The sequence below is a fragment of the Mobula birostris genome, chromosome 4 (assembly GCF_030028105.1).
Source record: "Mobula birostris isolate sMobBir1 chromosome 4, sMobBir1.hap1, whole genome shotgun sequence".
NCBI lineage: Eukaryota > Metazoa > Chordata > Chondrichthyes > Myliobatiformes > Myliobatidae > Mobula > Mobula birostris.
In genome coordinates, this window is record NC_092373.1 from 160,766,038 (window position 1) to 160,783,654 (window position 17,617).

At 39.6% G+C, this 17,617-nt stretch overlaps 1 protein-coding gene across 5 annotated transcripts in view; it reads left to right on the forward strand.

The window, feature by feature from the left end:
* The window catches only part of psd3l (pleckstrin and Sec7 domain containing 3, like), a 532,485-nt gene that overhangs the window by 149,292 nt on the left and 365,576 nt on the right, over nt 1–17,617 (forward strand). For all 5 annotated transcript variants that reach the window (XM_072256350.1, XM_072256351.1, XM_072256352.1 and 2 more), the window contains one exon: nt 16,634–16,745. In XM_072256350.1, the coding sequence (XP_072112451.1) occupies nt 16,634–16,745 (112 nt within the window). The remainder of the gene's footprint in view (nt 1–16,633; nt 16,746–17,617) is intronic.

The window sequence follows — 17,617 nt, forward strand, 5'->3', positions numbered from 1 at the left end:
AATTTCCAGCATCTGCAGAATTCCTGTTATTAAGATATCTTTTGTGGCTGTCTCTTGTTGGGGTAATTTTGCCCTTGGGATGTGAAATCATGAAGTGTGTGAGAAACGTAACACCAATTTCAGTATTGTAACATTGTTATTTTCTTAATAAATGTATGGCACTTGCCTAGTCTTTGATGGCTAAGGATTCAAACACTGGAGAAGTTCGGTTTAAAGCAAGCGGTGAAATAGTTAAAAGGGACCTGAGGGGCATCTTCTTCACTCAGAGTGCGGTGCATACGTTGACCGAGATGCCAGAGGAAGTGGTGAGGCAGCTGCAATAACAACATTTGAAAGACGCTTGGTCGGTATTGTGGGTAGGAAAGATTGTCAGAGATATTGTGGATGGATGGGACTAGCTTAGATGGATGCCTTGGTTAGTATGTATAAGTTGGGCTGCAGGGATGGTTTTCATGTTCTATACCGTATGACCATTGATTCAAAATGTAGTTTTTATCGGTTATATCACCTGCATACCATCAATTCTTGTCCAGACAGCTTCTCTATTAAGTTTTCCATTCCATTAATTTTATAGCTGATAAGCCAAAGCATTCAAAGAAAATACATGATTTCAAAACTACTGCAAAATTGCTTCTGATTGAAGGAAGTAAGTTTTGGTTTCTGGAGATTCTGGGATGACTGCCCCACTCCATGAGGAATTAACCCTTGATCTTCAAATAATAAAAGGTTGGAAGTACTGGAGTTCCAAAGGGGCATTAATGAGTTAAATCATTATAATGTCATGAATAAGTACAGGCTGTGTTGTCTGTTTATGTAGTGGACTAGACTGTAAGTGTACAGGTGTTATACTAGAGTGAACAGGCATTTGGTTGGACTGCACAAAAATAGTGTAACTGTGAGCAGGAAGAAGGAAATACTAATGTTGAAAGGAGCATTGCCTTGATTTATGAGAGCGACAAAGAGTTAAATTATGAAAAATGTAACTAAATTCTCTAGAACTTGGGTTGATTTGACTGAAGTTTTAGTGTTTAAAAGGAATCTGATAGTTGATGGAGAGAAGATTTTATTAACTAGATCTTTCAAAAGGGAAGTTAGCAAATATTTTAACCATCAAAGTCAGCAAAACTCTTTTCCACAAATGGTTGTTAATAGAAGGTTAATGTTAAATCTGGGTTTGATAGATTTTTGATAATCATATGAGTTACATCATGGAACAAAGTTTGAAGTAGGTTATGCAGGCATCCCACCTCTCCCGGAAGTTCCGGGAGTCTCCCGCATATTAACAGTGGCTCCCTGATGCCCACAAATTATATACAACATCCCGGAAATCAATTTTTTTTGAGAATGTGAGAGAGAGAGAGAGCGAGGGAGCGCGAGAGCGACCACGAGAGTGACCACAAGACAGAGAGCGTGAGCACGAGAGCGATCGAGAGAGAGAGAGCGAGAGCACGCATGCCATGGCAGAGTGTTCCAAAATAAGAAAATATAAAACGTACATCACCCCAGACTACCCTAAAATGTACCCCTGCCTAATAGGGTCAAAAATAATGACAGTGTTGCTCGCTGCACTGTTTGCAACAGTGACTTTTCTATTGCCCATGGTGGGTTAAGACTGTAAAAGACATGTTGAGGTGAGTTTAACAGGTGTCATTCATTCATTAGCATAGCTAACGTTATTTAAACTAGCTGGCCAGCTGCTAAGGAGCTACTCTATTGCAGACATCCCACCTTTCCTGGAAGTCTCCTGCAAATTAATGGTGCTACCTCCCCGAAATGAGCTTTTGCAGGGTGGGATGTCTGGTTATAGTTCAGCTGAGAATGGAGAAAAAGACTCATGAAGGTAAATTATGTACTCCTGGTCCTGATTTCATAGAGAATTTAGATCTGCTTAGTTCTTGTATTGGTTATTTTGTACATGATTGGTTTCCCTGTGAGAATGATACCAAACCAGACTTAGTCTTTAGAATCTCAGGTTAGCCCACTCTAGTAAAACTACATGAGCAGAGACATATGATAGTGCAATTCTCTGACTTCTCTGGACAACCTTAACCTACACTGAATTGATTCTATGACCTAGGCTCACTTTCAAGGACTCCTTGCAACTCATGTTCTCAGTATAATTTTATATTTGCATAGTTTGTCTTCTTCTGCACATTGATTGTCAGTCTTTGTTTATATACAGTATAGATTTTCATAAATTCTATTATATTTACTTTTCATGTAAATGCAAGAAAATGAATCTCAAAATAGTATATCGTAACATTTACATACTTAATAAGTTTACTTTGAAATGAATGTTTCCATTTTATGATTAAACAGGGCGCTGTGAACTAAAGCACAGTCCATGTTCTTTGTATGTTTGTATTATAATAAAATGTTCATCCCAGTGGAAATAAAATGATTATTTCGGGTTTGGCTGAGGAGGCTCAAGAAGCCTGGATCTCCGTTACTGCCAGGGAGGAGTTGGTCAGGAGATCACCGTTCACTATTTCTAAGTGAAACTGATGGAGGATCCTTGTATTTGTAATTGTCCCTGCATCTCATTCAGCCCATGAACAGAAGCTTCCTTAATATTTAATTTCCTTGAGACACGTAGATCAGATTCTCCGTGCTTGGTTCCTATATTGACTCTGTTAATTGGAATTGCCTGGGTAGTTAGTAAAGAGCCAAAGTACTACCTCTGTTTCATTTTCTCCCCCCCTTTTTTTTGCTGTCTTTAAAGTGCCAGATTAACTGAATAACCAAAGCATTTCATGTTTGAAAAAATATTGTTCCATGTATGTATGTTTCTGTATTGGAAGAGAACACAGCTGAACTTTTTTTTTCCCTTTGATGTTGGCTGATATTTACCAACTATTTTGCCTTTTGGCTTTGAGTCAGCACATACATTTATTGCTTTTGTATTTAAAGCCCATGGCAACAGCCAAGCCCATACACAGAAATTAATGTTCTACTTTCTGAATCAGTCTCCTGTAAGTGGGTGGAAGCAAAATGTGGTAAAATTCATTCATGAAATACTGCCAAGTTCTCTTTCATTATCGTGAATATAGCTATTAGAAAGTTATTACTATTGTGACGTGATTCTGAATGCCTCTGAGAAGTAATATTTCTTCCTCCCTTCCTGCTTCCTTCCTCAGAAAGGTGCTGATGGAGTTCTAATGCTTGGCCCTGAAAGCCTTAATTTTGTTTATATTGGTTACTGTCCACTATGGCAGTCTTAATTGCTTGTACCCGATCAACATCATGCTATGGGAGCTTATGCCATTTGAGATGGTGATTTGATAAAAGTTCCACACAGGGTCAGCTTATTACATGCAATCAGGGGTTGGAAATAATTAGAGGATATTATGTTAGGGTGGGTTGAGAATGGTTAAGGATCAGAGGAAGTAAATGGATTAGTTTAGGAATGGTACATTCGGCTCATGCTGCTTCATAAACATTGCAGTATATCTGCTTCCACCACCTCTCCAGCAGCATGTCCATGCACTCGTCACTTGCGTATAAACAAAAAATGCCTTCCACATCTCCTTTAAACTACCCCACCCCTCTACCTCTTACCTTAAAGGCTTATGCTCTTGTATTTAACATTCTCACCGAAAAAATAAGACTTTGACTCTCTACCTTATCGATATCTCTGTTAATGTTTTGAACTTCCATCAGGACTCCCCTCAGGCTGCAACACTCCAAAGAAAGTCTGACCAACATTTCCTTATAGTTTATATTCTCTACTCCAGCAACATTCTGCTGGATCTCCAAAGCTTTTACATTCTTTCTGTAATGTGAAAACAAGTACTGTATACAATACTGCAAAAGTAGTCTAACCAAAGCTTTATGCTACTGCAGTATACCCAACTTTTATAGTCAAGACCCTAACTGATAAAGATAAATGTGCAAAACTCCTCCTTTACCACTCTCTCTATTTGTGTTGCCACTTCCAGGGAGCTATGGATTTGGACCCGAGATTTCTCTGTACATTCAATGTTTACTGTATACTTTCATTTTATATTTGACCTCCCAAAGTGCAATACCACTGCTTGTTTGGATTAAACTCCATCTGCCATGTCTGTGCCCATTTTTCCAACTGTTCTATATCTTGCAACCTTTGATAACTAATTGTCCTCACTTTTCACAAATTCACCATTTTTTGTGTCACCTGCAAATTAACTAATCAACCCACCCACCTTTTCATTCAAATTGTTTAAATATAAGCACAAACAAAAGAGGTTCTAGCATTTATCCCTGAAAAACACCACTGGTCATGGGCTTCCTGTCTGAATAACACTTCTCCAGCACTACCCTCTGTTTTGTGTGTGTAAGCCAATTATAATCCATTCTACGAAGTCTTTATGGATCCCCGGTGTCATAATAGTTTGAATCAGCTTATCATGGTGGACATTGTCAATGCTTTTCTAAAGTCACTGCTCTATCCTCCTCAATCATTGTCATCACCTCTTTAAAAAAAAAACTCAATTGTTTTTAAGGCATGATCTCTGCAACACAAAGCCATGCTGAATATCCCTTCTAAGTCTGTGCTTTTCCAGATGTGAGTAGTCCTATCCCTAAGAAATGTCTCCAATAATTAACCTACCAGTGACATAAAACTAGCCAGCCTATAATTTCCTGGTTTGGCCAAACTGCCCTTCTTAAAAGAAAGGAACAATATTGGCTATTCTCCATCCTCTGGGACCATACCTCAACTGTGACTAAATAGGATACCAAGATCTCTGTCAAAGCCCCAGCAAGCTTCTCTCTTACTTCTCTCAAAAACCTGGCATAGATCTCATCAGGCCCTGGGGACTTATCCAGCATATCCAATACCTCTTTTTTTCCTTGTCATCAATATGCCGTAGGATATCAGTACACTGCTCACTGAACTCACTGTCCTCCATATCCTTCTCCTTGGTGGATTCCAATATGAAGTACTCATTTGATGCCTTGTTTATTTCAAAATAAAGTACTTTATTATCGAAGTAAATATATGTCACCATATATGACCTTAAGATTTTATTTTCATGTGGGCATACTCAATAAATCCATAATAGATTAATAACCATAATAGAATCAATGAATGACTGCACCAACCTGGGCTTTCAACCAGTGTGCAAAAGACAACAAACTATGCAAATACAAAAGTAAATAAATAAACAAGCGATAAATATCGAGAACATGAGCTGAAGAGTCCCTGAAAAACCTCATATGATGTGGGAATGTTTCAATGATGGGGCAAGTGAAGTTACCTCCTTTGGTTCAGAAGCCTGCTGGTTGAGGGATAATAACTGTTCCTGACCTGGTGGTACTGGTGGTATAATATCTAAGGCTCCTGTACCATCCTTCTGACGGCAGCAGTGAGAAGAGTGCATGTCCTTGTGTGGGGGGGGGGGGGGGGAGGGTCCCTGATGATGATGCTGCTTTCCTGCGATAACGCTTCATGTAGATATGCTCAATGGTGGGAGGGCTTTACCCATGATGGACTGGGTTGTATCCACTGCTTTTTATATTATTTTTCATTCAAGGGTATCACTGTTTCCATATGAGGCTATGATGCAACCATAGAGAAGCGTTTCAAAGTTTTAGATGTACTGCCAAATCTTCACAAACTTCTACGGAAGTAGAGGCACTGCCATGCTTTCTTCATAATTGCACTTATATGCTGGGCCCAGGACAGATCCTCTGAAATGATAACACCAAGGAATTTAAAGTTGCTGACCTTCTCCACCTCTGATCCTCTGATGCGGACTGGCTCATCGTCCTCTGGTTCCCTCCTCCTGAAGTCAATAATCAACTTCTTGGTCTTGTTGAAGAGGTGGTTGTTATGGAACCACTCAGCCAAATTTTCAGTCTCCCTGCTATACGCTGACTTGTCACCACTTGATTCGGCCTACAACAGTGGTGTCATCAGCAAACTTGAATATGCCATTGGAGCTGTGCTTAGCCACGCAGTCATAAGTATAAAGCGAGTAGAGCAGGGATCCAAGCACATGGCCTTGTTGTGCACCTGCGCTGATGGAGATTCTGGAGGAGATGTTATTGCCAATTCAAACTGACTGGGGTTTGCAAATGAGGAAATCAGTGATCTAATTGCACATTGGGGCCAAGGTGTTGAAGCTTGTGATTAGTTTTGAGGGGATGAAGGATTGAATGCTGAGCTGTAGTTGATAAAGAGCATCCTTATGTATGCATTTTTGCTGTACAGCTGTTCCAGAATTGAGTGAAGAGCCAATGAAATGGCATCTGCTGTGGACCTGTTTTTCAAATTGGAGTGGATCCAAGTCACTTCTCAAGCAGGAGTTGATACATTTCTTCACTAACCTCTCAAAAATTTATCGATGGCAGATCTCTCATACCATCTATAAATTTGCTGATGACACAACTATTGTTGGCAGAATTTTAGATGGTGATGAGAGAGCATGCAGGAGCAAGATATATAAACTAGTTGAGTGGTGTAGTAGCAACAACCTTGCACTCAATGTCAGTAAGACCAAAGAACTGATTGAGGATAGAAAGGGTAAGATGAAGAAACATACACCAGTCCTCGTAGAGGGATCAGAAGTAGAAAGAGTAAGCAATTTCAAGTTCCTCGGTGTCAAAATCTCTGAGGATCTATCCTGAGCCCAACATATTGATGCAGTTTCAAAGAAGGCATGACTGCAGTTATATTTCATTAACAGTTTGAGGCAATTTGGTATATCACTAAAGACACTTGCAAATTTCTACACATGTACTGTGGAGAGCATTCTAATTGGCTGCATCACCATCTGATATGGGGGGGAGCTATTGTACAGGATTGAAATAGGCTGCAGAAAGTTGTAAACTTAGTCATCTCCATCATGGGCACTAGCCGCTGTGACATCTTCAAAGAGCAATCCCTCAAGAAGGCGGCATTCATTATGAAGGACTTTCATCACCCAGGTCAGGCTGTGTTCTCATTACTACCATCAGGAAGGAGGTGCAGAAGCCTGAAGGCACATAGTCAATGATTCAAGAACGGTTTCTTCCTCTCTGCCATCCGATTTCTGAATGGACATTGAACCCATGAACACTACTTCACTACTTTACAATTTCTATTTTTGCACTACTTATTTAACTATTTAATATATATACACATGTATTTTAGTTCACGTTTTTTTTCTATTACTAAGTATTCCATTGTACTGCTGCTGCAAATACAACAAATTTCCTGATATTTGCTGGTGATATTAAACATGATTCTGATTTTGAAAACATTTCAACTCTGTGGATGTAAGTGCCATTGGACAATGGTCATTGTGGCAGATTACCAAGTTCTTTTGAGGCACTGGTATAACTGAAGCCTGTTTGAAGCAATAGCATAACTCAGACTGCCGAAGTGAGAGGTTAAAGATGGTAATGAACACTCTCGTTAGTTTATCAGTACAGGTCTTTAGTGTTTGGCCAGGGTGGTACTTCGTCTGATTGTTCTTTGTTTGGGCCAAATACTTTTCATGGGTTCTCTCTCCTGAAGGCTGTTCGCCAGAGATTTTTTTCTTGCTGGTGCTACAATGGGGCTGAATTATTCAGTGATGGTGCTGAGGGATGTACCCTATGGTAATATGTATTCGCAAGGCCAGACACGTGGCGTTCAAAAGTCAGTTTCAAGCATTATGTGCCTACAATAAATGCCTCTGTTGTTTCACAAGCAACAGCAATTGATAGATATAATATAGAAGTGAACTGTGACAGTGTTAACAGCATCGGAGACAACCCGGGCTACACAGAGCATTATCAAACAAACCAACAGAGCATCCGACCCACAGCGCACAACGTGAATCACGCACCAATCCCGCAATCAGCGTCAAATGCGTGCTTTTCAACTGAAAAACATAACACTAACCCACAGTGTCCACTGCTATTCACATTACATAGACAATGCCAAAAGATACACTGTTATTAAATTCAAATAAGGCAAACAACAGATGCAAGGCTTTACCAGGAGTTGGACAAATCGTTCTCTGACCATGCAATACCTCAATTAATTCGGCTACTGAATTTAAAACAAAAATCAACAGAATCACCGCTTGGAAGTCTAAGCAAAACCGGTAGGCTTAATAGCAGTATGTGTAATAGTTTATGATTTGCAGGAAACATAGGGACTATGGGGTATCCACCACAAAATAATAATAATAATCAGCATTAGTCTTGGCCCAAATTTTAAAAAAAATCAACTGCACTCACCATTGATGTTTTCAGAGAGGCACAATCCGTCTGTTGTGATTGGTGGCGAAAGCATCAATGATTTTCTGGATGTCAAGTGCTTTGGTCCTCCGGCTGTTTATGGCCAACAGGGCCAAGTTGCTGTTCCGAGCATCGCCGCTGCTATTCCTTAGGTAGTTTTTGAGGCGTCTGAGGAAAGAGAAACTCCATTTGCATGAGGCAGATGTCACAGGTAGAGTCAGTGATATGCAGATTAGTTTGTATAAATCTATAAATGCATCGCAGTAGGGTCTCATTAGAGCTAGAAATTCCTCTGTGTCATTCACTGTCTGTCCTTGCTGGAGACTCAACCACAGCTCTCATATACTCATGATTTTCTTGGACAATGTTTGCATGTCCTTTTGTCAAGCATATTTCCCAATCTTGAACCATCTTGTTTTCTCAATCTGAATTTAGCCCATGCCTTCATAGCAAACTTATGAGCTGCACTTGCATGGGGGATTCTGAAAGCTGTTGTAGCTTTCCGCCAGTTGCAGTAACCGGTGACAGTGAAGGTAGACTCAGAATGGAACCCATGTCCTCCACACAGGAAATGCCTGCATGCGAAGCAGAACATAGTATCTTTCGTGATCGAATATTCTAGTCAGTCAAACTAGCCACGAATAAAACTCCTTTGCTGATTGCCAAACTTGTTGCGAGCAGCGAAGGGTACTTTTTCAATGCTGGCCGATGGGGTCCTTCCTCAGGCTGCTGGCTAACATCGCTAACAGTATTCCCACTAGCACTAAGAGCAGCTTCATCCATGTTCTTTTCCGAATCCTGCTCCATTTCTTGTTCCTCTACCTTGCCCTCACACCCCTTCAATGAACTGCTGTCGTCCTCATCCCCACATACTTCTTTTTGCATGTCACTTTCAATTAAGACATGCTCAGGCTGAGACACCACTGATTCCTCTGGATGAGGTCGCTTTCTCACTAAAAATCGATCCATTTTTCATGCTGGCCAAAGTAATGCACGTGCCAGGCCCACACTAGCTTGTAAAAGCACAATGTATGTGTGGGGGGGCATCCGTTATTCTTGCGAGACCACGGATCTGCGCCTGGATGTATACTATCAATCTCTCGTGTGAGTGAGAATGAGTGACATCACCACCTTAAGTGATCTTAGATCAGCTTAACTGATTTGAGGACTGCAACGGCAAGACATTGACAACGAACGAATAAGCAGACGTGCAGAGTGGATCTGCCAGAGTTTATAACTTTATTGCTGCGTGGGTGCTATGGTAATTGGGGGCGCTGTTTCACTAGATCAACTGGAGAAACAAGCTGTATTCAAAACTATACAGAGAAAGCAAAGCAGCTGCAATTTGTATGTGAAATTTCAATTAATTTATTGGTGGTGCTATGCTGGTGCTATTGCAATTTCTGCTGGGGCTATAGCACCAGCTAGCAACACCTTAGCGCCGCCCCTGCTGTTTGCACGTTGGCCTCAGAGACTGAAAACACAGGATCATCGGGAGCTGTGGGAGTTTGTGATGTTTCCTCCATGTTTTGACTGTCAAAGTGAGCATAGAAGGCTTTGAGCTTATCTGGAAATGATGCGTTGTTGTCGTCTATGTTGTTTGATTTAACTTTATAAGAAGTGATAGTATTCAAGCCCTGCCACAACGGGTGAGCATCTTGTGTTGATCCAAGTGTATTCTGTGTTGTTTTAGTCTGGAATTGCCACCTTGCCTGTGAAATGATCTTCCACATATCGTACCTGGACTCCTTGTAACTTTCTTGATCACCAGACTTGAATGTCTCTGATCTAGCCTTCAGCAATTTATTGATTTCTGACTCCAGTCATAAATTCCTTGTCCTTGAGTCATCCTCTCTCTCTGGTTTCTAATGCCTTGGGGTGGCATTTTATATATACATTAATATTATATGACATGAAACAGTGTGTCGATCTCAACTGTCAGCAATATATATTAGTGACAAGGCGGATGGAACTGAGTGGGTTGTATGCAAGCTTACCGGCAATGCAAAGCTAGGTGGAAAACTAAGCTGTGGAGGAAACAGAGACTTCAAAGGGATAGAGACCAGTTAAGTGATTGGGCAAGTATGTGGCAGTTGGCAGTGGGGGTGGGAGTATGAAATTGGGAGTTTGGAGAATGGTACAGAAGAACATTTTTAATTGGTAAGAGACTAGTAAAGGTGGATTTTCAGAGGGATCTGGGGAACTTAACACAGAGTCACAAAAGTTAGCTTGTAGGAGGGGGAGAAAATTAGCAGATATCTGAAGGAATGGAGGATAAGAATCAGAAAATCTTGCTGTTCCCATTTGATTCACAAACTACTTTCTGGGAATGATGCCTGTTTTCCTCCTAATCTGGCTCCTACGGGATCTCAGACTCTGAGCTGCCCTCTGAAATGGTAAACCACTAACCTCAGGGGTAAATTAGGGATGAACATTCAATACTGGCCCCTTTCTGATGGTGATTGACAAACAATATATGGGATCTTGTTAAACCACATCAAAAGCATTGGATGAAAGATTAATCTTCTCAAAGGAATAAAGTACTTTGATAATTATAGCATAGATTCACTCGGGTGAGTCATAGGATATGGATGTTCTTCCAGGAGGAATGATTGATTGAATAACCCCAAATTCTCTAGAATTTAGACAAATAGAAACATTTTAAGTGGTTAAGTATGGTGACGAGAGCATGACTTTTTTCCTGTGGCGGGGAATCTAGAACAGAGGATGGTTTCACAATAAGCGTTGAACATTTGTAGAGCAAAGTAAGGAGAAAATCCTTAATCGTCTGGAATGTGGTGTCAGTTGACAAGTATATTTAAAACTGAGTCTGGTTAAATTTTGGGGACATTGGAATCAATAGGAATGAGAGGAAATCTAAGACTGATGTGGAAGTTCAGCCACCATCTTTCCAGAGGCAGAGGTAGAGCAGTCCCACAGGGCTCTGAGACCAAATGCAGGCTGCTGAGACCCAGGCTAGGAGCAGCAGATTTCTTTAACTGAATCATTTGAGTTTTTATGCCATTTGGAGAGTTCGTATTTATCTGGCACCAGCCCACAAATTACAAAATTTGTTGAATTCATTTGCAAGACATACTCGCCCTGGGGGAGATTTGAATACACGTTCTCTCAGTTGCATATTCCGCACCATAGTCAGCAAACCATCAGCATGGGCATGACATCAGCATCAATTGCGTGTACAGTACATAATCTGATTTCATCATCAAACAACATTCACACACACACTTTGCAATAGGCAACACTAGATAGCACCCCTGAATGGGCACCCGTGCTGAGTTTACTCATTTGCAGGGAGAATGTGTTTGAATATCTACTACTACTCAATTGAATTCATCTAATTCTGGCCAAAGTAGTTATTGAATTAGCCAAATTTCTAGTTTAAATCACAGAGAACAGAAAGTCATTGGGTTTAATGTGCCTTTGAGCTCTTTGAAAGAACTTCCTCATTAAAGTCACATCTAGAAACGATCAAATATTGTCCATTCAAAGGTAGCCCAGTTCTCAACAACAATAAAATATAAAGTAATTATTTCACAATTCTCTTTAAATTTGCCATTTACCTTTACTTTGTACAGTTAATTACCATAAAATACCTTTGGCAATGGAGCTAATACTATGAAATTTTCTATTCTAGCATTTAGCCCTTAAGTTGTAAATTGCAGTTTGTAAATCTAGAACCATGTGGCATACAGGATATTACTATATCTATTACACACTCTGCAAGGGAATACAGTGGATTCTGGTTAATTGGGCTATCAGTATTTCAGGGCAACTGCTAATTTGAGACTACTCTTAAAGAACAAAAACTAATCAAGAAAATAGCCAGGAATCCATTCATTTACTTGGGACACCTATGCCGCTGAATTAGGATAGGAGATTGTTGCCAAACAGTTTCTAACTGTGTTAGTTGTGTGAACTTGTGTCACTATTTGACACTACGTGTGAGTTTTTAAATAGTGTCAGTTGTCTGTCCTTGTGTTCAAAATGCAATGATTTTTGCCACTGATTGTGGAGCGATATAAGCAGTAAGATAATACAGAACTGTTTTGCTTACTGCGATTTCAAGTGTTCGGGTTTGGAGATGCCAGAAACAGCCAAGAATGAAACTGAAATGACTGCACTACTTCAACAAGTTAGGAACTACAAAGAGTTGGAAGGTATTTATTATTATTTTGAATGTTACAATGAAAATGAAGATTTGGAGGATGCAATCATTGAAAGCATTATTTGAAGGCAGTCCATTATCTGCACTAGGTGTCTGTACTGATTTGGTTTATTTTCAATCAAAAGAACATGGCAGCATATGTTGTGTTGTTGCGTGAATGAAATCACCTGAGAAAAGTACTGGTAGATACAAAACTGCTGCTTTATTCAACAAAACAAGGTACAGCAGGCATCATACGGAGAAGATTTCAGTGGAAAGGTCTGCTGGCCCAACCTGGGACTGGATATTTATGTGCTAAGTACAGACAATACTTTCTTTTGAAACTACATACAAAGCTCACACCTCCTGATTCGTATCCATACCAGCATCATCTGGACTGGGGTTCACAGCTTTTAGGAATCCATTGTTCAGACCTGTACTCCAATTAAAATCCATAATACATATTCAAAGGCAGAAGACTGGTAGCCAAAGCCATTTGCTAAATGTAAATGACCTAACCCAAAAATCATTCTAACACAATGAATTTGTCCATCAATAACTGTTAGGAATCAATACACGGTTTTGTATCATTGCAGTGGAATTGGTAGTATTCTAATATATTCTGTTTCATTTCAATATGTAATTAGTTACTTAGTTCAATGGTAGTTTGTCTTTTTTTATATCTTTTTAACTATTTCCATGAAACTTTGGCTAACTCTGGCGGCTACTTAATTGGGCCAAAATGTACCGGTCCCGATGTGTCGCAATTAACTGGAGTCCACTGTACTTACTTGTATTTTAATGTTTAACAAAAATTAAATAAAAGAAATAGCAAGCACTTCCCGAGGAAAGCCCAACTACAGTATGTTGTATGTTCATAAGAACAGAAGAAATGGGAGCAAGAGTAGCTTTTTGGCTCCTAGTGCCTGTTCTATCATTCAATAAGATCATGGAAGGGTGCTATTTTCCTGCAGAAACCCTATATATTCATTTAATAGCTAAAAATATATTTGAGTGTACACAATAACAAAGTCTTCTCAGTCCAACTGCAACATCTGTGTGAAGAATTTTCTTCTCGGTCCTGAATGACCATCACCAGACAGGGGAAAGAATAACTCTCCATCTACCCTGTCACTCTCTGTAAGAATTTTCTATATTTCTGTGAGATCATTCCTCATTTTTATGAATTCAAGAGTGTACGGGTCTGGATCTGCTTAATATTTCCTCAGGGATATTTTTTCCTGTCCTTGGAATTACTTTGCTGAACCCTTGTTGTATTCTCTCTATCACAAGTATATTTGTCCTTTTACTGAAACCATAATATGTTCCAATGTGGTTGCATTGAAGCTCTATATAATTGGAGCAAGATGTCTTTACTCGTTTGCTAAATCCTCCAAAGGCCAACATGTTGTTTATGTTCCTAGTTATAATAATCTGATGATAGCTCCCAAAGTGAAGTCCACTGATGACTCACAACAATGTCAATTGCACAGTGTCTGGATGCACTTTCTGCATGTCTCTGTTGGTTATATCTTCCAACTGGGAGCTCACAGGACTGGAATAGATTCGTGTCATTCCTCACACTGAAGTTCTGTCCAATATCATGTGCTGGCCTCCTGACCCTGCACATGTCTGGAAAAGCATGGTGAGGTCCCGAGCCCCAGGTGCTGTGTGGCTGAGTCCCCACTTCCTGCAATGAACTGACAGCTTTGTGAGATAGCGAAGCAATGACTGAACTGTCTCTTTTCAGATCTGATGTAAGAGTTTCTAAATAATTTACTGTTCAAAAAACTGAAATGAAAAAAGTACAAAATCAGTTCAAACAATATTTTAAAGAATCAGTTTCCATTTCTGATTCTGTAGGGTAAAAAAAAGAATGGAGTCTCCAGTTCTATGCCCTGATTTATTACACAGAGGATAGGAGGGAAGGATTCCTCATTGCAATGCTGGGGAATCTCAGTAAACAAGTTTTCATCTCTGGACTTCAGATTGACTCTGGCAATGGAGTGTGCTGACAAAGGAAGTGATGTGAATTAAGTTCTGGACTTGTAGCTGCTCTTTGGAAAGTCCAGGATTTATTTCGGACATGGACTGCTCTCTTTGGGACTGCCAGCCGTAGCCAGCATGATCCAGCCCATTAACATTCACATTGTGTTGGTTGTTGCATCAGCCAATCAATCATTGTGATAAGGTAAAGAACTGGACTGTGTGAAAAAACTTCCATTCTCAAAACAAAGCGATCACATGAAGTAACTGTGATCCATATGCAACAGACAAAAAAATAAGATCCAGATGACTTTGTGGCTTTAAGTTGAAATGTGGTATTGTTTTAAACTGGCAAGGGTAATATCAGGATCACTTCCTTTGCAGAAATGACTCTTTGAATGTGAGACAACCATGTTAATTTTACAGCCTAAGTTACTGTCTGCATTTCTTCAAAGCAGTAAATCATGTGGCTTGCTAATGCACACCACCTTTAGATATTTCTCCCAGATGGTTATTCTTCTGATGTGAGACCAAGCAAACTCATCTCTGTAAGTGGGAGAAGGGGAGCATTCTGTGTCAAATTTGGTTTTGCTTTTGTTTGGCAAGATTTGTCTCTGCCTACGGATCTCGGAGCTATGCTGCTATTTACAGCCACCACCAGTGTATTTGTTCAAGGGATATGGGATTTGCAGGCTGAGCCAGTGTTTAATTGCCCATCCCTAGTTACTCTTGAGAAGGTGGTGGAGAACTACCTTCTTGAACTGCGTCAGTGCTTGAGGTGTGGGTATGTCTACAGTGCTGTTAGGAAGGAGGTCCAGGATTTTGACCAAGCAATGATGATATATTTCCAAGTCAGGATTGTGTGCGGCTTGGAAGGCAACTTGCAAGTGGTGATGATCCCCAAATGGACTGTACCAGGATAAATCTGGCTCCTTTTGCCCCAGCTCCTTTGCAGTGCATGCAGCCAATTTTTGACAGAGTTTGCAGAAACCATTTCAAAAGCCAAAATTATTGTTTATTTTACAGTCACTGAACAGATGCAAAGAAGTCCAATTTCACATTTTCTAATAGTTTCCTATGTATATGCATGCACAAAGATTTAAATGCCAAATTATATATAAAAAATAGTTTATCAGCATTAATGTGAGCAAAATCCCTGAGGAAGACCGCAAAATGTTTCCGCTCCTGAGTAAATCCTTGGGAATTGGCAGAACTTTGCAGACGTGGCAATAATTTTTTTTCCTTTTCTGAATTGGTGGGTGAAGGGGGCTGGCAACTTGCTTTGGAGTCAGGGTTCTACTGTTAAAAGACAGTAGAAAGAATTGAGAGAGAGACCCTGTTGCATCCTGTGGCTATTTAACACAGAAACCTCTCGTATTACAATCATTAAGGTAATAGAGTTCAGTTTTTAAAGAATTCATAAATCATTGTGCAGCGATTTGAGAAATGGAATAAAATTCAGTCTCATTGAATTTACGTGAGAAAAAGTAAATATCTTGTGTTTCCTGAGATGACAGTATTTCATTTTGTGGAAAATTGTGGTATGGACTTTTCTAGGAACACAATTCCTTTGTAAAGTGGGGGACATCTGTAATCAAAGTAATTGCATCCAGCTCTTTAAAATACATTAGAAAAGAAACTTCAGATGTGTCTTAAATTATTGGTGTTTCGTTGTGTTTGCATGCATATGTGTAAATACTTATTTGCTTATGTATATCTCTGTTTACCTTTGTGCGTGCAAGTGTATGACTGTGGATATATCTGTGCGCATACTTGCTAGTGTGTGTGTGTGCGCGTGAATCCATAGCATATGTGTCTGCTTGTTAGCTTAAGTGGCTTTCTGTATTCCGGTATGTTTGTGTCTGATTTTGTTTACTGGTGTGTTGGTATATTTGTCTTTGTGTACACATGTAGTTTAAGCATGTCTCTCTATACCTGCACATGTATGTATATATGCTATAAAATACTTATTTGCTTATAAAAATACTTATTTACCATGTGTGTCTCCATTTATGTGTGAGGGTGTGTGTATGCATTCTTTTTAAATAGTTGGGAATGACTATTAAGGAATACCCCCAGGCTTGAGTTTGGTGACAACTGGGATTTCGAAAGTATGTGTAGCTTTCTTACAGATGTTTTCTGTATCTTTTCTACATTACCACAATGATTATATTTTAATAAGGATCACTGGCAGTCCAAGACTTTGGGCTGTTCTGAAATCACGAAAAGTGCTTAACCAAATAAATTATTTTTGTGTTTGTCTAATTTTGTTGCTCTTGTCTTCCTCCTCAGACTGAGACATTTGTCTGGATCAACAAGACTTCTCCACACGCACAGAGTGTTGCAAAGGCTAAATATCAATTTTTGTTTGGCACGCCTGCAGAAGACGACTCTTTGGAAAGGGGTAAGATACGATTAGGAATGGCAAAAAGTTTGTTTGGATTATTTTACTATTATTTTTCTGCTCTGAGGAGTCATACCCAATCCCTGGACCTTGTTTGTCATGCCAAGTCGAAACCAAATTTAAAAATGATTTATTTTTGGGTTATGGAAGTTATAGGTACTCTCTTACTGCATTTGAGATGGTAGTGATGATGAGTCACCTTCTTGGGACACTTCAAGTGAAAATAAAATATGCCTCTCACCTCAGTGTTATTCTGGAGAGAGGTCAAAGATTCTGACTTGGATTTTGAATCAGTGTGATGAATAAATTATCATTACATACTCAGCTTAGAATGTTGAGGGGAATGAACAAGATGGTGCTCCCATGCAACTCAAAAGCATCACTTTTCGACACTGACCTGAGCTCCGGAAAGTGCTGATGTTCAGTCAGTTGAACTGTGCCCCTTGCCCTGTTAACTCAGAACTACGTCACTCTGAATGGTAACTTTTAAAATACGGTTGATGTAGTTTTGTATCAATGTAATCGCTCATTCAACAATTCAACCTAAATGGAGACGTGGCACTGAGCAGATCAAATTTTGTATTATAAAATGAGTGGGTGAGCAAAACTTGATGTGTTCTCTGTGAAAGATGTCAAGCAAAATTAATAAACAATATAGTAATTGGGATTTGGGAAGTGTGCCTGGAAACGTGAGCTAAGTACAATCCCCAATTGAACACTTCTTAGCAGCATGAGTAGAATTATGTTTTTTCATTACTTCAAGTTTGTACCACATGTATTTTTTACTCAGTAAATTAGATGACAGGTGTAACTTGATAGGCGATGCTATTGCATTTTAGTTGCAGATATGTCAGGTCAAGTCAAATTTATTG